Raw genomic sequence first — 19,880 nt, 5'->3', positions numbered from 1 at the left:
TCTGTATTGCTTTGGAGCCTGTCCTGAAACTAGCTCTGTCTGCCTCTGCCTCCTAAGTGCTGGGACTAAAGGCATGTGCTACCAATGCCCAGCATGAATGTATAGCTTGTTAATTATTTGTGTCATGCTTCCTACCTGACCAAAACTTCAGTGGCAACCCCACGCAGCCCATTTTTTTCAGTTGAGAAAAAGGTGTGTTGGGCCCTTAAATAGTAGGAAAAAACAGTAGAAATGGAACCTTGAGGGATGGGGGTGTAGCTCAGTTGATAGAGTGCTTGCCTAGCACGCATGAAGACTAGGTCCAGTCCCCAGCACTGCATTATCCAGATGTAGTGGCATACAAGTCACATGTTATCCTAGCACTTGGGAGATGGACATTGCAGGATTGGAAGTTCAGAGTCATTCTCAGTTACCTAGGAAGTTCAAGGCCAGCCTGGGCAACACGAGACCCTTCCTAAAGGGGAATGGGGTGAGGAGTGGAACCTGGAGACTCCATTCTCGGCATTGGTCAGGGCTCTTGATCACAGTTGGGTCTACAAGGTGTGTGTGTGTGGGAACTCATGCCTGTTGCATAGATCTATTGCCAAAATGACCCACGACTCTTTCCAGGGCTCAGGGAGCCCTGATAGTGCACAGAGGGGAGGGGGAATGCCAGTCAGTGGCTTTCAGCAAGGGCAGTGAAAACAGAAAAAAGAGACCCTAACCAAGTGGGTCTCAAAGGTCCTAATGCTGTAACTCTGTAATACAGTTCCTCATGCTCTGGTGACCCCAACCATAGACTTATTTCCTTGCTACCTCATAACTGTAATTTTGCTACTGTTATACACAGTAATGTTAATATCTGATATGCAATCCCAAAGGGGTCGTAACCCACAGGTTGAGAACCACTGCCTTAGAGCCTTACCTGCCTCCAGGATGGGGGTGGCAAGAAGCAGGGGCCTCATTGGACTTAACTCTATTTTTCTCTTTTCCTTTCCCTCTTCTTTCCTACTGAACCACATATACTGGGGCCGAGCCATCAGCAGTCAGCACCATAGTGGACAAGTGTTCTGAGGGTCCTGAGGGCTGGTGGCAGATGGCCCAAGAAGCTGTGTGTTGATTTATCCTCTTCTCTTTTGGGCCTGAGGCTTGGTGATTGAAGGAAGGGACTGACACCAGCCCTGTTGGCTGTCTGGGATAACACATTTGTGCCACAGATAGAGGAAGTGTCCTGGTCTGGACTAGGGTCCAGATATGACTGGTTAGGCACTCAACTGTAGACAGATGAACTTTGCTTCTTATGAACATTTGGAGTGAGAGGGAGAGGTAGGGAGAATCTGACTTCTGGGTTGTTTTAGGGGGTGTTTAGGGACCTTTTTCATCTTGGGGTGATGCTGATAAATGGTTCCTCACAAGTTCCTCTATCAGGTAGTTTTCCTGCCTCTCTTCCTCCTTCCTTCCTTCCCCTCCCTCCCTTCTTCCTTCCCTCCCTCTCTTCCTCCCTCCTACCTTTCCTTCCTTCTTTCCTTTTAAGTCAGGGTTTCTCTGTCCTGGAACTCACTCTGTAGATCAGGCTGGCTTCAAACTCATAGACATCCATCCACCTGCCTCTGCCTCCTGAATGCTGGGACCCAGCACCTGGGTCTTTTCTTTTCTTTGCTTATATCTTTGAGACAGGGGATCACTATGTAATCCTGGCTTGCTATGTAGACCAGGCTGGCTTCAAACTCAGGGATCTGCCTATTTTGGCCTCCTGAGTACTACTACTAGGATTAGAGATGCATGCCACCATACACAGCTGTTTTTATTTTTCTCTAATATTAACTTCCATTACCTATATATCTTGGCAGGCTTACTAATTTATCTACTTATCCTTTTTAAAAAACTTATGTTTATATATGTGTATGTGTCTCACAGAGACTGGAAGAGGGAACCAGATCTGGAGTTATAGACAGTTGTGAGGAGTCATGTGGGTGCTGGGAATTGAACCTAGGTCTCTGGAAGAGCAGCCAGTGCTCTTAACCACTGAACCTCTCTCCAGCCCAATTTGTTTATTTTTCTACAGAGTCTCTTGTAGCCCAGGCTGGCCTTGAACTTACTATGGCACTTCAGAGCTGGCCTAGAATTTCTGATCTCTTGCCTCTACCTCTCAAATACTACACTTACAGGCATGTACATCTATTTCATGCATTGTGTTGCAAATCAAGCCCTGGGCTTCATGTGTACTAGGCAAGCAGTGTACCAATCTGGCTACATCTCCCAGCTCCTTCCTAACCATGTAGCCCAGGTTTCCCTTGAGATCAAAGCAACTCTGTTGCCCTCAGCCTCCTAAGTGCTGGAATTACAGGAATGAGCTGCCACCAGTTTTTTTTTTTTTTTCCAGATTCTTCCTTTACTGCTTTATTTTTTTTTTATTTGTTTAGTTATTCAGCTGCAGGTTGAATCTAAGATCCTGCACATCCCCAAGCCTTTTTAAATTGTTTTAAACTTTTAGACAAATTCTCACTTTACCTAGGTTGGCTTTAAACTTAGTCTGTAGCCTCAGATTTTAGCTCTCCTTTCTCAGCCTCCTAAATAGCTGCAATTACAGGCCTTGGCCTCCAAATGTAAACTCTTCACCAGGTGCTGTGTGAGGAGTCTTTTTTTGTTCAGCCAGCCAGCTCCTGAATAATGACACGGAGACTTGTTATTGATTATGAAACCTCAGCCTGTAGCTCTCTTATAACTTAAACTATCCCATTTATGTTCTATCACATGGCCTTACCTCTCTTCCATCTTGCACCTTCTGTTTCCTCTATGTTTCTCCTGACTTCTCTTGTGTTCCTTGAGTCCTCCTCCTCTTCCTTTCTCTTCCTGGAAATTCTGCCTATGCCTCCTGCCTCTCTATTGGGCCTTCAGCTTTTTATTACACCAATCATAGCAAATACATCCTGGAACAATATACACATATCTCACAACAGTGGTGGTGGTGTACCCCTTTAACACCAGCACTCAGAAGGCAGAGGCAGGTGGATCTCTGTGAGTCTGAGGCCAACCTGGTCTACAGAGTGAGTTCCAGAACAGCCAGGGGAATTCTGTCTTGAAAAACCAAAAGGAAAAAAAAAAAAAAAAAAAAAAAAAAAAAAAAGTAGACCCTTCTTCCATCCCATACTAAACATACTCACTCTTACTGAGCTAACACTCCCAGCCCCAAATGCAAATAGTTCTGAAATAATTAAACACCTTTGATTTGCAGTTCCACAGAGACCAGAGAGGGCAAACAGCCCTTCTGAAGCCGCATCACCTGCCAGGCACTGAGAATATTTGTAGAATGGTTCACAAATTCACAAAGAGAGTTCGTTTGATTCCAACAGTAACCCCAAGATGGGGTTAAGAGCAGTGCAGCCACCTCTGTCTTCAGCAAAGGAACATGAAGCAGGCTGAAGCTACAGACAAGCTCTCCAGACACTGTCACCCACCTGTTCTGTCTCCCCCTACTTCCAGCAACCTGCCCATCCAGGTATGTCTGGAAATGGGTCCTCTCTGCTGTGCCCGCCTGCTAGGGCTCCGACTGTGTTCTCCCCATTCGACCTCTCTGTGGCAGGGCCTGTGCAAAGGGCTAGAGGACAGAGGTGATCAGATGGTCATCTGTGCCATGGCTCTTGGAGGCCAGACAACAGAGGACATGCCCACAGCATGACTCACAGGCCTTCTGTCTGCAGAAGCCAGTTGAATTATATGTTATTAATAAAACCCACAGTTGTCACAGAGGGGAGGGGAATGGCTTGTTCTAAGCAATGCCCAATAATTGTGGCCAGGTGACAGTTGGCTTCCCATGGCTAGGTAAGTAGAGTAAAACTAGAGGAGGCTCTTAGACCCTAAATGTTGCCCCTGAGGCTATAACCATGAAGAAGCTTCATCCTCATTCAACTCCTCTGGAAGAACTTCTTTTATTTATTTTTTAATATTAAATATGTGTGTGAGTGTTTTGTTTGTATGTATATCTGTGTACCACAAACATGCAGTGCTCAAAGAGGCCAAAAGAGGGCATCAGACCCATTGAGACTGGAGTTAAAGCCTGTTTGAGCTGCCTTGTAGTTGATGGGAATTGAACCCAGGTCCGCTGTAAGAGCAGTCAGTGCTCTTAACTGTTGAGCCATCTCTCCAACCTTGATGGACTGCTTTTCAAATGCAAATATGCCATTTTCCATGCTGCCCAGCATGCCTTTCTGACTGACTTTTTATCGTCCAGTTCAAATGTCACAGTCTCTGCTAGAAGCAGGTAGGCTTTCTGCCTTTGAAGAGCATTCACTGTCAACATGATGGGTCCCTGCACGACTTGTTCTGGTTGTCTGGTTGGCAGCCCAGGATGAGTGTCCAGAACTGGCCCAACACCATACATGGAATGAATGGACATTCGCCTAGATGAGATAATCCCCATTGTCTTCTGTTCCAATGGAGGACAGACCACAGAAGTCTCTTCCCAGCCCTGCCCCGAGGAGCCTCTCTCTTGAATTCTGTATTTCATGTCTGTTCCCTGAACATCGCACACCCATGTTTGCATGTGGAGGCGTTCCTTGGCTAAAGGGGATGGGTGGCTCTGCCATCCCAGTTACGTGAACCTTGGGTGTTCCTTCAATGGAAGGAATAAGGGTGGGGGTTTTTAGGACCCGGAAGTCCCAGGGCTAAACCATGACTGGATGTCAGACAGGAAGAGCAGGTTGGAGAAGGAACTGTTAATCAGTCCCCAGTCTTCCTTCCTGGCCAAAGTGAACAGAGGCCCCCCTAGAGGTTTTGGGGCTGAATGACACAGAAGGGCTTAGTCTTGTCCCTGGAGGACCAAGAAGGAACAGGAGGACCAGGAAGAGAGGTCAGTAGGCCCTGGGGATGACTATCTCAGTCTGAGAAAGGTTTAAACCTGGCGCTTTTGCTCTTTCTCATCTGCTTCCAGTTGGGGCAACCTGAGCCAGTCATTTCATGCTTCTGCGCTTCATCTGAATTTTCATCTGTAAAATGGGCGTTATCAACAAATCCAGACTGGGAGGCGCACATGAGGTCATCGGCTGGGCCTGACGCTTGGGAACCTGCAGGGGGCAGTACCGGAACCCGGGTCCTAGGAGGGCCGGGTGGGGCTGAAGTCCTAATCCCGCGCCGCGGACTCATCGGGCCCCCTTCAGCCGGTCTCCGCTCTGTGAGCGCTTTGGTGCCCAGGCCGGGCGGGGTGCCAGAGTGGGCCGGGCCGCGCGCTGCCTGACTGGTGGAGGCGTGCTAGACGCGCTGTGCCGAGCGAGCCGGGGATGCTGGGAGCCAGCGAGAGGCGCCGGCTTCCACCCCTCCAGGCCGCAGCGACGGGCACCAGGGCCTGGGCAGCCTGGGTAAAGGCCTAGCTGGCTCGATCGCTCCTCCGGTCCCCGGCTGGACGGCTGCGATGAGCCCTGGAAGCAAGAGTCAGGCTGCTGGGTGGCGGGAGCGGGCAAGTGGCGTTGGGAGTTCTGCTGGAGCTTGGGCGCTGATTGTGGGCCTGCTGGCAGATTCACTTTGCTCCCTGAAGCCAAGTGGAAGTGGGAGAGCTGTTGGTAGGGGAGCTCTGCACATTCTTGCTGCACCCCTTCTTTTGATTAGTGCCCTGCACATTCTTGCTGCACCCCTTCTTTTGATTAGTGCCATGACAACTATTTGATTAGAGAATTATCCTAAACTCTGTGTGTCTTATCTTGACTCAGTGGACCTGGAGCTCATGCCAATTCTGAGTTTTGCCAGGTTTTCAGGACCATTCTCTAGCCCCTGGGACTTCTGTTCCCAGCCTAGTCAACACCCTTGCCAGCTCCTGCTCTGGCTGCACTGCTAAAGCACTCCCCAAGTTTGCCCCTCTTTTAGGGCCAGTGTCAGTGAGGGAGGCCATGGCAATACAGGGGCACAGGCATGCCAAGGAGCAGAGGGGGCCAGCAAAACTCGGGAGAGTGTACCTTGAGCAGACTCTTTGAAGAGTGTCTGGGATTCTGATAAAGCAGATGCTAAGCAAAGTGTATGAACTAAGTTAGGAAGGTGAGAGCCACAATCCAGCAGTCTTGAAGGAAGAGGAGTGGGCTGGGGCAAACCTAGAAAAATAGCTTGTGTGGACGTGGGGCTTGTAGCTGTTAAGTAGTGTAACTTTAGGGAGTTGATCTCTACAGGGGATGAGGAATTGGAATAGGCCAAGGGTGAAGGCACAGAGAACCCAAGGAAGTGGGGTCCTGTGAGGTCTGGAGGGATCTGAACAAGTTCTCAGATGATCAAGTTTTGAAAGGGTTGGCACACAGCAGTAGGGAGGGATCTGTAGGACTGTCTTCACTATCTAAAGGGAAAGAAGGATTAAAAAAAAAAAAAAAAAAAGCCAAGAAATACAGCGTGAATCCAGGGTTTGGAACAGTTCTTTAGTAAAGTAACCAGATTTTGGGATGTGGGGAGGGGCGCTGATGAGGCCAGGCTGGCCCTGGGTGAAGTGTGAGGCAGAGGCAGCATATCCTATGTCAAGCAGGAAGTTCATTCACACATTCATGTATTATTTATGCCAGCTTTAAAGGTAGCTTACATAAAAGTCAGAAGATAAAGTGATAAAACTATTAAAACTCAACTAAAAGGATCTCATGGCTGGGACACAATAATGAATAATAATGAAGACTGGATTGAGGGAATATCTAGGCTCAGAAAAGGCACTGGAAGTGGCTGAGCTTGCTAGCAGTCAAGCAAAATAAAATCTAAAAGCAGATGATTGGGCTGGAACTCTACACAAAGGCAGCTGTGAAACCCAGCGGGGAGGCAGGCATTGGTAGGAGATAAGATGGAATCATTGAGGCTGGGATTATCCTTGCTGAGCAGAGCTATAAGCCAGGCCAGTGCTTCAAACAGGCTGACATCTGAAGTCTGAGGACTGGCTCAGCCTCCCTTGGGAGATGGTCCCTCCTTGGATGCTAGGAGTAAGGGTTGGAGAAGTGTGTGTGTGTGTGTGTGTGTGTGTGTGTGTGTGTGTGTGTATGTGTGTGAGGTGAGAGAGAGATGTGGGATGTTTGAAGGGCCATATATTCATACTATCGTTTGTTTTTCAATTACATTTTTTAAGCCTTTTTAAACCTTTCTTTCTTCTTTTCTCCACCCCCCTTCCTTTTGGTTTTTCAAGACTGGGTGTCTCTGTGTAAATCTGGCTGTCCTGGAACTCACTCTGTAAAGCAGGTGGTAGACAGAGATCCTCCTGCTTCTGCTTCCCTAGTGCTAGGATTAAAGGCATGTGCCACCACGGCCTGGCAAGTTTTTCTTTTATAAATTTATTTGTTTGTTTATTGTGGGAATAGTTCTCTCTTTCTAGCCAGCGGGTTCCTGGAATTGAACTCAGGTTCCAGGCTTGGTAGTGGGAAACTTTACTCATGAACCATCCTGTCAGCCCCATTCACACTATTCTTTTTGCAGGGGAACAAGAAAGAAGGGGGTCCTAATTGTTGCAGGCTCTGACTTTCCTAGGATGAGGTGGGGCTGCCATTTGCCCAGGACCTCTTGGGGCTCGGGTGTAGGAAGAACACCCCAATCATCAGGTAAGCAGGAAGCTTGGGTTTGTTTTGACCCCTCCTTTCTGCTTTTAGAGTCCAAATGGTGCTTCTAGAAAAGCAGGGATCCAGACAGGAGGTGCACTAGTCCCAGCTGTGTGGTATATAGCTGGTGTCCTTGGGCATGCCACCTCACCTCCCAGAGCCTTTTCCCATCTTCAGACAAGGGAGCTGAGCAAGCTCCTTCTAGCAGTATCAATCTGATTTTTCATCCAAGACATTAGCTGTGTGTTGGCTGTGTACCAGATCGTGGGTTGGGTTCTTGATATGTAATTGTGAATAAAACCAGATGTGAGCCCTGCACTCATGGAGGGGAAATGGATGATAATCAAATAATCATATGGACAAATAGAAGCTTATGTAATAACTGCTATTTAGGAACAGCACATGCTACTATAAGTGCAAATAGGAGGGGGATTTGATATCAGTGTTGGGATGTGCATTGATGGGGAGATGTGAATGGGATCTACAGATGTTGCCTCTTTCTTCTCTCTGTAGATGAGCATATCTCCTTCCTGACCCACCGGAGTTGGCCATTTAAAGGGGTGCCTCCCCTTGGGTCCCCTAGGTGAGACCTGGGTGTGTCATGACTCAGACCATAGATAAACAAAGCTCAGGAGATGGTCAGAATGTGCTATCATGATCCCCTGGGAGACTTGTGAGGATGGGTACAGAGACAACTTCCTGGAATCTAGAGGAAGCTGGCTTAGATCATGTAGGTACACATGATGATGGGGAGTGGGACAGATTGGGCAGAGGCCAGTCTGAGACCCAGGCGGGCAGTAATTAGGACTGGAGGGGCCTGCCCTCGATCCTTGGGAAGGGTAGGAGTTTGGGTCTCATCTTAGAAAGTACAGACTGGATTAGACTGAGCCTGTGCCAGGGTTAAGTTCTGTTCTAAACCCCAGATCATCCTGTGTCTTTTCTCACAGGGCCTTTATCCGTCACCATGGAAACTCAGCAGACAGTGATCCCCGACCAGGGAGGCATGGACAGCTGTTCAGGAGCATCTCTGCTACTGGTAAAGGAGGGGTATGGAAAGGAGAGGGGCCTGGAAGGAGAGGAAGGATGAGGGAGGCATAGAGAATCACTGCTGTCATCTACTAGTGGTCCTTCTTCCCTGTCTCTCTTCCTCGCATCATCCTTGCATTACTGGTGCTGTGCACACGGAACATACACAAAGCACTAATGGAGACAGTCTCTCCCTACCTTCAGCCAACCTTCCAGTAGCTAGGTTAATACTAGTTAAGACTATACATATAGAAAGTCAGGAAACCAGTCAGCCCAGGTTTTGTTCATAGATATTCTGGCTGTATTCTGTCAGAGGGCTTCTAAACCTAACGAGTAATCTGTTGGTTAAAGGGAATTCTATGTGCCCACACTGCAATGGGTTCCTGTATCTTTGAGTTCTCTGTGTTGACTCCCTACCTTGACCTACAGCCACCCTGGCTGGCCGGAAGAGCAAGCATCTCTAGTCCCTTGCCTTGATCCTTGTTTTTTGCTTTTTGCTTTCTCATCCAGAAGCCATCCAAAGGCATCGCCGGAACCTCACAGAGTGGTTTAGCCGGCTGCCTAGAGAGGAACGTCAGTTTGGACCAACCTTTGCTCTAGACACAGTCCATGTTGATCCTGTGATCCGCGAGAGCACGCCAGATGAGCTGCTTCGCCCATCCACAGAGCTGGCCACAGGGCATCAGCGAACCCATGCTGGGCTGCCCCCATTGGCTCTGTCTCAGCTCTTTGACCCAGATGCCTGTGGGCGCCGCGTGCAGACAGTGGTGCTGTATGGGACCGTGGGTACTGGCAAGAGCACCTTGGTACGCAAGATGGTCCTGGACTGGTGTTACGGGAGGCTGCCCGCCTTTGAGCTGCTCATCCCCTTCTCCTGTGAGGACTTGTCATCCCTGGGCTCTACCCCGGCTTCCTTGTGCCAACTTGTGACCCAGCGTTACACACCCCTGAAGGAGGTGTTGCCCCTGATGACTGCTGCCGGATCTCGCCTGCTCTTTGTGCTCCATGGCTTGGAGCGTCTCAACCTTGACTTCCAGCTGGCAGGGACGGGGCTTTGCAGTGACCCAGAGGAACCCAGGGCACCAGCTGCCATCATGGTCAACCTGCTACGCAAATACATGCTTCCTGAGGTGGGTTGCTCTTTTCTACACCCTGCCACTGCTGCCCCTTAACCTGCTCCATCGGGAATATTATGTTCTTGGCCTGCGTGGTTGCTGTGCAGGCCAGTACCTAGGTTAGTTCAATCCCTGTCCCCTCCACTTCCTAAATGTGTGACCCTGAGCAAGCCATTTATTTACCTTCTCAAACTTTTTCGTCCTTCTGTCCTTGTTCTGTATGGGTTAAGTGAGATACCATATGTAAAGTGCTTAGCTCTATGCCAAGGCCCTAGTAGATAATCAGTAATTGATGTTGATAATTTTTTTGGAAAGGTTCTCACTGTGTATTTCAGGCTGTCCTGGAGCTCACTATCTATACCAAGCTGACTGTGAACTTACTGAGATCTACCTGTTTCTGCCTCCTGAGTGCTGGGATCAAAGGCATGTGCTGCCATGCACAGTGCTGTTAGTGATAATGTTGATAACCATGGTTCCCTTCATTCTTGGACCACCTCCCCCCACATCTTTAGGGGCTTGAGACAGGTTTCTTGAGACACAGAAGTTTTTCTCTTAACCTTTAACCATATCCTTCCCAGGCCAGCATTCTGGTAACCACCCGGCCCTCTGCCATTGGCTGTATCCCTAGCAAGTATGTGGGTCGCTATGGTGAGATATGTGGCTTCTCTGATACCAACCTGCAGAAGCTCTACTTCCAGCTCCGCCTTAACCAGCCTGACTGTGGATACGGTGCAGGGGGTTCAGGTGTCTCAGCCACACCAGCTCAGCGGGACAACCTGATTCAGATGCTGTCCCGAAACCTGGAGGGGCACCATCAGATTGCTGCTGCCTGCTTCCTGCCCTCCTATTGCTGGCTTGTCTGTGCTACCTTGCACTTCCTGCATGCTCCTACCCCTGCTGGCCAGACCCTCACAAGCATCTATACCAGCTTCCTGCGCCTGAACTTTAGCGGTGAAACACTGGATAGCACCCATCCCTCCAATTTATCTCTGATGGCCTATGCAGCCCGAACCATGGGCAAGCTGGCCTATGAGGGGGTGTCATCCCGCAAGACCTATTTCTCTGAAGAGGATGTCCGTGGCTGCCTGGAAGCTGGCATCAAGACAGAGGAAGAATTTCAGCTACTGCAAATCTTCCGACGGGATGCCCTGAGGTTTTTCCTGGCCCCGTGTGTGGAATCAGGACACCTGGGTACTTTTGTATTCACCGTGCCTGCTATGCAGGAATACCTGGCTGCCCTCTACATTGTTCTGGGTTTACGCAAGACAGCCCTGCAGCGAGTGGGTAAAGACGTGGTTGAGTTTGTGGGCCGTGTTGGGGAGGATGTCAGCCTGGTACTGAGCATCGTGGCCAAGCTGCTGCCCCTGCGGATTCTGCCTCTCCTTTTCAACTTGCTCAAGGTAAAGACCCCTGCCCCTAATACACACACACATACACACACATACTCACACACACACACATACACACACTCCGTGTTCCTTCTTCCCAGGATTCCAGACTGCCTCATAATCTGTATGCATTTCTTGTCTTCTCCCAGTGGGGAGAGACTGCTTCTTGCATGCATGGAAATCTAGAAATTTGGCTTTTAGTGGAATTGAGGTCTGAGGAATGGAGAGAAGGAATCCACAGGGAGGCTTGGGGGATAAAAGGGAAATTGAGGTTTCAGGGACTTTTAAAACAATTCCAAATGGATTCCTAACAAGGATTTCTTTTCCTCCCTCCCTCCCTCCCTCCCTCCCTCCCTCCCTCCCTCTCTCTCTCTCTCTCTCTCTCTCTCTCTCTCTCTCTCTCTCTCTCACTGTCTCTCTTCCTCTTTCTCCCTCTCTCTCTTTCTCTTTTCTTTTCTGCTGCTGGGAGATAGACTGGGTCATTGCAGTGCAGTCTAGTTTGCAGGCCCAGAAACTTTTTTTCATTTTCTTTTTGTGGTGCTGGAGATTGAACCCAGGGCTTTGTACCTGCTAGGCAAATGTTCTGCCTCTGAGCTATATCCCCAGTAACCCCAGGCCCAGAAACTCAATTGTGTCTGCTCCTTTAGAGGAGTCTGGGCCTCAGGAGCAATGATTCATCCTAACTCAATCACTGGAGACAGGTTTATAAAGCAGATGCCATTTATTCATCTTTTCTGGGAGGATGAATGACATAGGTAATTGGTTTAGGACAGTCCATCCTGGGTGCAGGTCCACTCTAGAAACCACCCAACAGGCCTGGGCAGGCCAGGAGGATATGGGATGTTCCTGGGGGATGGAGGGGCCAGTCTTGCTGATGTCTGCCAGATGCTGCACTGCATCTTCCTTTGTTTGCAAATGAGCCGAGCTCTGGAGATGAATTACTGCTCCAATCTCTTTTCATATCTTGAAGAAAATGGTTCAATGGTTAGAATGCTTGCAGCGCGAGCAGGAGGATTTGGCTTGGATCTCCAGAACCCATGAAAATGCTGAATAATTCACCTCAAAAGGCTAAGACATAGGATTCCTTGAGCAAGCTGGATAGTGAGCTCTCATCTGATTGACAGACCCTGCCCAAAGAATAAGATGAAAGGGTCATTGAGGACGACTCCTGGGATCAGTCTAGGGTATCCACATACACACACACACACATGCACCCTCACACTGCTCCTCTTCTTTCTGACCTGGGAATTGGGTCCAGGGTCCTACACATGTCTGGCAACACTCTGCCACTCAGCTATATCCCTACATCCTTAGCCTTCATGATAATCATATTAACTCATTGTCACAAATTTTATTTTCTGGTCTTTTCCCCAGATTAATATTGAGTACTATCATTTCTGTGGCAAGAACCTCACATTTGAAAAATGAACAATAAGCTGGCCAGTGGTAGCATGCACCTTTAATCACAGCACTTGGGAGGCAGAGGCAGGCAGATCTCTGAGTTTGAGGTCAGCCTGGTCTATAAAGCAAGTTCCAGGAGAGCCAGGACTACACAGGGAAACCCTGAAAAGAAAAGAAAAGAAAAGAAAAGAGAGAAAGAAAGGAGAGAAAGGAACATGAACAATAATGGAGGCATCAGAGGAGGTGCTATAAAACAACCTCTTGTTTCTTTGCAAGGATGGGAGGTGACCTAGCAAACCTCCCCGCCTGTAACTCATTCTCTGTCAAATATTTCAGTACTTCTTGTGCACTGGGCAATGTGTTAGGTTTGTGGGAGAAACCAATTAATGTCTGCAGGTTCCTGCCTTTTCTGATTTTACAGACCAAACACAAAAGTCAACATACCTACACAATGAAAAATGATAAATGCCTGTAAGAAAAGTTCTGATGTTCTAAGAGAGATATACGTACCTGGGTTTGAGCAGTCAGGAAAGCCTCATGGAAGAACATTTAAACTGATTTCTGAAGGATTAGCCAAGAGGACAGTTGGGGTGGCATCAGTATGTAGGCTCTGAAAAAGGGGGAAGCCTCAGCCCCAAGGAAGGCAAGGAAAGTTGAAAGGAAGGAAATATGGGGAGCAGGGGTGTAGGCTTGGGATGAGGGCACTGAGGTTGGCAGGGCCTATCACGCAGCACCTTGAAGCAGCAGGAGCCACATCAATTGTGGTAGCTGGGATGACCAGGATGATGAAAGTGTTGATATATTTATAACACCCAGCCTGGTTTCCAACCGAGTGGCTGAAAGTCAGACTCTTGCATCTGCTGTCTGAACATGCATCCTACTGTAGACTTCAAATGTTTGAACCAGATACAGTGGCATGTGTTTGTAATCCCAGTGCTTGGGAGGCAGAGACAGGAGGATCAGGAATTCAATGTCATCTCCAGCTATCTAGACATTCCAGGTCAAGCCTGGGACACAGACCCCATTTCAAGAAGAAGTCAAGAAGACGAGGAAGAGGAGGGAAAAGAGCAAGAACATATTTGACTACCAGGGCCCAGTGGCACCTTCTTCTAATCCCAGTACTCTGGAATCTAAAGTAGGAAGACCTTGAAGTCTAGGCTATGTGGACTCCAATAATAAGCCTGTTTTGATTTCTGTTTTGTTTTGAGGCAGTATTTCTCTATGTAGTCCTGACTCTCCTGGAACTTACTCTGTAGACCAGACTGGCCTCAACTCAGAGGTCTGCCTGCCTCTGTTTTCTGAGTGCTGGGATTAAAGGTATGTGCCACCACCACCTGGCAAGAGCCTGTCTTAAAAAAAAAAAAAAAGAAGATAAGGAAAACATTTGAAGAAAGATTGTAGAGACCTAGAGAGATGACTCAGGAGTTAAGAGATCCTTTTACCCCTGCAGAGGACCTGAGTTCAGTTCCCAGCACCCATGTTTAGTGGCTCACAACCATCTGTAACTCCATTTCTGGGGAGGCCCAACCCTTTCTTGCCTCTTCAGGTACCTGCATCCATGTGCACATACCTACATGCATATATATGTATGTATGTATGTATGTGTGTATGTGTGTATGTATGTATTATGCATATGTATATATATTTAAAAATAAAACAAATCTTCAAAAGAAATGCAAGGGGATAGCAGATGGCTCAGTGGTTAAGAGCCTTGTTCTTGCAGAGGACCTGGGTCTATTTCCAGCACCTGCATGGTACCTCACAACCATCCATAACTCTAGTTTCAGAGGATTCAATGTCCTTTTCTGACCTCCACGGGCATCATACATGCACATGGTGCACATACATACCTGCAGACAAAACACTAATGCACATAAAATAAAAAATAAAATAATTTAAAAAATGCAGCTGGAGGGTATGGCTTCATAATTAAGCACATGCTTAACATGTGTGAAGCCTTGGGCTCAACCCTCAGCACTGCCCACACAAAAGTATCTGTATTAAACATATATAGGTCTTTTTCAACACAATATAGTCCTGTTTATCTAGCATAAATAATTACCATATAACTGTTTATATTAAGTGTTACATTAGTACTAAATTTTTAAGTAGTCCAGAGATTATTTAATATACAGTAAGGAGTGCATAGACTATATACAAATACTCATTTTACATAAAGGACTTGAGCATCCAGGCATGTTCGATATCCACAAGGGATCCAGACCTGACCCCCTGTGGAGGGATAACTGTATGTCTTCCTTCTTCTCCACCACCTCCTGGACTGGGAAATGAATGGTCACTTGGGGAAAAGAAACAGGTCTCTAACGTCTGGAGTGCATGAAACAAGTGTTTGAGAGGTGACCCTAGAAAAGTCAAGTTAGGGCCAGATTATGGCAAGTTTCCTATTTCAGGATAAATCTTTGGAGTTTGCCTCGCAAGCAGTGGGTAGCCGTGGGGGTGTCACATCAAGGAGGAGTAGTGTGATCTGGCCAATGGTGTGTGGGTTCAAGGGGAGATCCCAAGGTTAGAACAGTTGGAGGGAGCGTGTCTATCTTGAAGTGAGCCTTGAAGGCTGATTGGATGTGTAGAAGGCTGTGCCCCTCCCATGCTTCTCTTCCAGGTGGTTCCCCGGGTGTTTGGGCGCATGGTGAGTAAGAGTCGCGAGGCAGTTGCCCAGGCCATGGTGCTGGAGATGTTCCGGGAGGAGGACTACTACAATGACGATGTTCTGGATCAGATGGGTGCCAGCATCCTGGGTGTGGAGGGCCCCCGGCGCCACCCAGATGAACCCCCTGAGGATGAGGTCTTTGAGCTCTTCCCCATGTTCATGGGGGGACTTCTCTCGGCCCACAACCGGGCAGTGCTGGCTCAGCTTGGCTGCCCCATCAAGAACCTGGATGCCCTCGAGAATGCCCAGGCTATCAAGAAGAAACTGGGAAAGCTGGGTCGGCAGGTGCTGCCCCCTTCAGAGCTTCTTGACCATCTTTTCTTCCACTATGAGTTCCAGAACCAGCGCTTCTCGGCCGAGGTGCTCCGCTCCCTGCGCCAGCTCAATTTAGCAGGTGTGCGCATGACACCCCTCAAGTGCACAGTGGTGGCCACCGTACTAGGAAGCGGAAAGCACCCTCTGGATGAGGTGAACTTGGCTTCCTGCCAGCTGGATCCTGCTGGGCTACACACTCTCATGCCTGTCTTCCTGCGTGCTCGGAAACTGGGGTGAGGACTAATCCTCAAGTACAGGAAGGAAGGGAAGAGGAGCTTGGATAGGAAGCCGGGAAGCCTAGGTGCTAGGGAGGCCAAAGGAATGAAGAAGGGCAGGGGATGTGTATGAATCTGCTTTCTGTTGCTATAAGAGTACCTAAAGCTAGGCCTAAGCCCTGGCATTCAAAAAACTGGGACAGGAGGAGTGCTGTGAGTTTGAGTTCAGCTTGAGCTACACTGTGAGTTCCAGGCCAGCCAGGTCTACATAAGACCCTGTCTCTTGGAGCTGGAGAGATGACTCAGTAGTTAAGAGCACTGACTGCTCTTCTAGAGGTCCTGAGTTCAGTTCCCAGCACCCACATGGTGGTCCTCTTCAGACATAAAGGCTCTAGAGGTCCTGAGTTCAGTTCCCAGCACCCACATGGTGGTCCTCTTCAGACATAAAGGCTCTAGAGGTCCTGAGTTCAGTTCCCAGCACCCACATGGTGGTGGTCCTCTTCAGGCATAAAGGCATATGTGAAGACAGAGCACTCATATATACATAAAATAAATAAATAAATCTTTAAAATAAAAAGACTTTGTCTCAAGAAGGAGAAGGAGAGAGGAGTTTATAGTTTTGGAGGCTGAAAGGCTATGCATGGGTTCATCTTCTGGTAAAGACGCCTGAGGCTGCATTTCAACATGGCAGAGGAACAGAGAAGGAAACAGCTGTGTGTAGATAAGGCCAGGCACACGGAGAAGGCTTGCTGGACAACAACCCTCTGTGATGGGAACCAGCACCCTCCAAGTGTGGCTAATCCACTCCAAGAGCAGATCCCCTTCCTGCTCCTCAGAACAGGCTCCCTCTCTCAAGGCTCTTCCTTCCTTCAATACAACCACCAACCTCCAACTCATGTCCCTTGACTTAGCAGACCCCAGCAGGGTGGGATAGAGACGGTGTGGGCAGAGGTGACAGGAGCAGCATGAGGGAAGACAAGTATTGATGGCAGGAAGCAGGCTGGCGAGGGATGGGCACAGTCCTTAGGAGGACCCCGTGCTAAATGGCATTCTCGTTCTCTTGCCTCTCCTCTGGCTACCTTCTCTTCCAGGTTGCAACTCAACAGCCTGGGCCCTGAGGCCTGCAGGAACCTTCGAGACCTGTTGCTACACAGCCAGTGCCAGATCACCACTCTGCGGTGAGCGTCCTAGCAGGGGCCTGATGGGAGGGTCTGGCTCTTCTGTTGGCCTCGGACATGGAGAGCACCCTGCCTTACAACATGGCTGGCACAGGCCTACCCTGGCTCCAGAAAATGGGTGGTCTGGGTCCTGGCTAGCTCCCTGTCCAGGTCTATTACAAGCATCAGAAAGGAACAAGGTACTGTTGGCCCATGTCCTTAACCCCAGCACTCAGGAGGCAGACAGGCAGATCTCTGAGTTCAAGGCTAGCTTGGTCTATGGAGCATTTTCTGCAGGATCTACAGGACAGTCGGGGCTACACAGACAAACTCTGTTTCACCCAAACAAACAAACAAATATAAAGAAAGTAGCAAGGAAGACACCAGGGGTGGGTGATAAGAAAGCCTTTCTCCTGGCTAATATTAGCCTGGGGGACAGGAAAGCTGCAGTAATTCCTGGGCCAGTTGCCTGGCAACAGAGTCACTGTTCCCTGCAGACTCACCATCATGCTGGATACTCTCTAGCTGCTCACAAGATGTTGGCTGATTTCCTAGGAACCCAGATGCCTGGGGGTCCTGGTTTCTGATGAGAATCAGGAAAGTTGAATGAGGAAGAAGAAAGGAGGGCTGGAGGGGGCTCCTGGTGAGGTGGCTCAGAAGGTAAAGGGGGTTGCTGCCAAGCCTGACAAACTGAGTTTGATCCCCAGAACCTACAAGTTAGTTGGAAGGAAAGACTGATTCTCACAAGTTGTCCTCTGATCTCCATAGCCTCTTCCCTCACCTCACAACTACAGGCACACATGCACAAAATAAGTAATTTTCTTTTTTTTAATAAAAACGGGGGTGGGGGCAGGGCGCAGAAAGGTGGTGGAATTAGAGAGCATGGAGGACCAGAGACTGGGGAGGCAGTAAAGGAAGGTGTAAGAAGGGGACTAATGAGAAACGGGGTGGGGGGTCAGGAAGCAAGAGAAATGGAAAGGAGATGAGGAGACACTGCTTTCCCTCACTCCCCTCCTGGGCAGGAACCGCTCTCATTTCACTGTCCCTTCTCCTGGACCTCAATTCTGGGTCCAGGCTGGCCTCCAACCCAGGTGTGCCCCCTTTGGCCAAAATCCTAACACCCAGCTTGGACATCTGTAATGCCCCCGACCCTTGCCTTGCTTATGGCCCTTAGGCTGTCCAACAACCCACTGACAGCAGCAGGAGTTGCCTTACTGATGGAGGGGCTGGCAGGAAACACCTCGCTGACACACCTGTCCTTGCTGCACACTGACCTTGGAGACAAGGGGCTGGAGCTGCTGGCTGCCCAGCTGGACCGCAACAAGCAGTTGCAGGAACTGAACGTGGCCTACAATGGTGCTGGTGATGCAGCAGCCCTGGCCTTGGCTAAGGCTGCTCGGGAGCACCCTTCTCTGGAGCTGCTGCAGTAAGTCCTGGGCTGGTCTCATGCCCCATGCCCAACCCTGGCTTTTCCCTCTCTTCACTATGTTCTTCCTACCGAGGGGTTGCTCTGGACTTGAGCCTGCTGTCTATGTTCCCTTTCTTAACCTGGTTTACACAGAGCTGAGCTCACCCAAGTCCGCTGTGATTGTCCCTTAACCTGCTCCAATTCCCTGCCACCATTTCTAAATGTTTCCATCGGCTTCTACCTCTGTCCCTGCCTTATTGCAGATTCTTTTTGTGATGCTAGGGAGTGAATCTAGGGCTCTGTGTGTACTAAGCACTCTAGTACCCGAGCTACATCTCCAGCTCTTATTTCAGAAGCTTGGTCCCTCCCACTCAGCAGCCTGAAGGGCTGTCTATCCACCTTGGGCCTTCTCAAAACTCCAGTGAATAACATCCTTCCATCTCTTCCCTGCCAGCCTCTACTTCAATGAGCTGAGTTCAGAGGGCCGCCAGGTCCTGCGGGACTTGGGGGACTCTGGCGACTCTGGCGAAGGTGGTGCACGGGTTGTGGCCTCGCTGACAGAAGGAACAGCAGTCTCTGAGTACTGGTCAGTGATCCTTAGTGAAGTTCAGCGCAACCTCAACAGCTGGGACCCGGCCCGGGTCCAGAGCCATCTCAAGCTGTTGCTTCGGGATCTGGAAGATAGCCGAGGCGCCACCCTTAATCCTTGGCGCAAGGCTCAGCTGCTTCGAGTGGAGAGCGAGGTCAAGACCCTTCTGGAGCAGCTGGGAGGCTCTGGATGCTGAGACAGTGACAGCTGCAACCTAGCTGTGGGATCATTTGTCCCCAAACCTTTCCCTCTATGGTTTCCTGGTATTCACAACTCCTTTCAGAAAGATCTGCAGGCAAAGCAATGCCCATAACTGTGCTGCCCCAACCCACAAGTCCAGCTGGGACCTCAAGCTAGACTTCACAAGGTCGAATATGATGAATTGATGCTTGAACTTGGATACTGAGCATGTCACCTTTTTTTTTTTTTTTTGTCTAGAAGTACTAAGGATATGACACATGAGTGGTCAAATTGCCTTGTGGCCTAACCATCGCTCTTGCCTCTCCCTCCTCTGAATGTGTTACCAAGTGGCACACCTCTCATGTTTGCCATGCTGGGGGTTCTGCCATCTAGCAGCTGTACTGGATGGCTTCCCATTCCTGCCTTATGCTTACCTCTGAATGCAAAATGTCTTCCCAGTGGTGCTTTCCCTAGCCTCATGTCCCCTCAACTACACAAGTATCAATGGCTCAAGCCACTAAGGACAAGTGTGCCCACCTTGCTGCTATTAAAAAGCTATGCATCTTCCACTCCCTGTGGTCTCTTCTTCCTTGCTTGGTGATCCCAAGAGAGGGTTAGTCTGGTTTACCTTCTATTGAGGATAGCTCCTGGCCACTAGACTCAGAGGCAGCAGTATTGCTGGAGTTCTAGTACCTCTATGCCTGGGCTCTGGCAGCCCTAACAAGCTGAGCTCTGTCACTCACTAATCCTCGATAAGCTATTTAAAAAGAATAATGCAAACGCAGAGAAAGGCTGGAGAGATGGTTCAGCAAACAGGTTCAGAACTCTCGCTGCTCTTCCAGAGGACAGGAGTTGAATTCCCAGCAACCACATGGTGGGGGAACTCACAACCACTTGT

General features: G+C 49.1%; 1 protein-coding gene across 6 annotated transcripts; it reads left to right on the top strand.

Annotated features, from left to right (window-relative positions):
* Positions 1-4,769: 4,769 nt before the first annotated feature.
* Nlrx1 (NLR family member X1) lies at positions 4,770-19,509 on the top strand. 6 transcript variants are annotated; one of them, XM_051197223.1, is made up of 10 exons: positions 4,770-4,828; positions 7,402-7,523; positions 8,034-8,103; positions 8,468-8,556; positions 9,057-9,676; positions 10,240-11,061; positions 15,071-15,666; positions 16,740-16,826; positions 17,980-18,231; positions 18,668-19,509. In XM_051197223.1, the coding sequence occupies exons 2-10, from the start codon at positions 7,454-7,456 to the stop codon at positions 18,996-18,998; spliced, it is 2,937 nt and encodes a 978-aa protein (XP_051053180.1). In that variant the 5' UTR covers positions 4,770-4,828; positions 7,402-7,453; the 3' UTR covers positions 18,999-19,509. The 6 variants fall into 6 exon arrangements, with proteins under 6 accessions (XP_051053180.1, XP_051053181.1, XP_051053179.1 ...); XM_051197224.1 differs by lacking the exon at positions 4,770-4,828 and adding an exon at positions 4,956-5,084; XM_051197222.1 differs by lacking the exon at positions 4,770-4,828 and adding an exon at positions 4,959-5,149.
* Positions 19,510-19,880: the final 371 nt, after the last annotated feature.

This window comes from Phodopus roborovskii, unplaced genomic scaffold (genome assembly GCF_943737965.1).
Source record: "Phodopus roborovskii unplaced genomic scaffold, PHOROB, whole genome shotgun sequence".
NCBI lineage: Eukaryota > Metazoa > Chordata > Mammalia > Rodentia > Cricetidae > Phodopus > Phodopus roborovskii.
The sequence above is the reverse complement of the archived record's forward strand: the minus strand, read 5'-3'. Positions and strand labels throughout refer to the sequence as shown.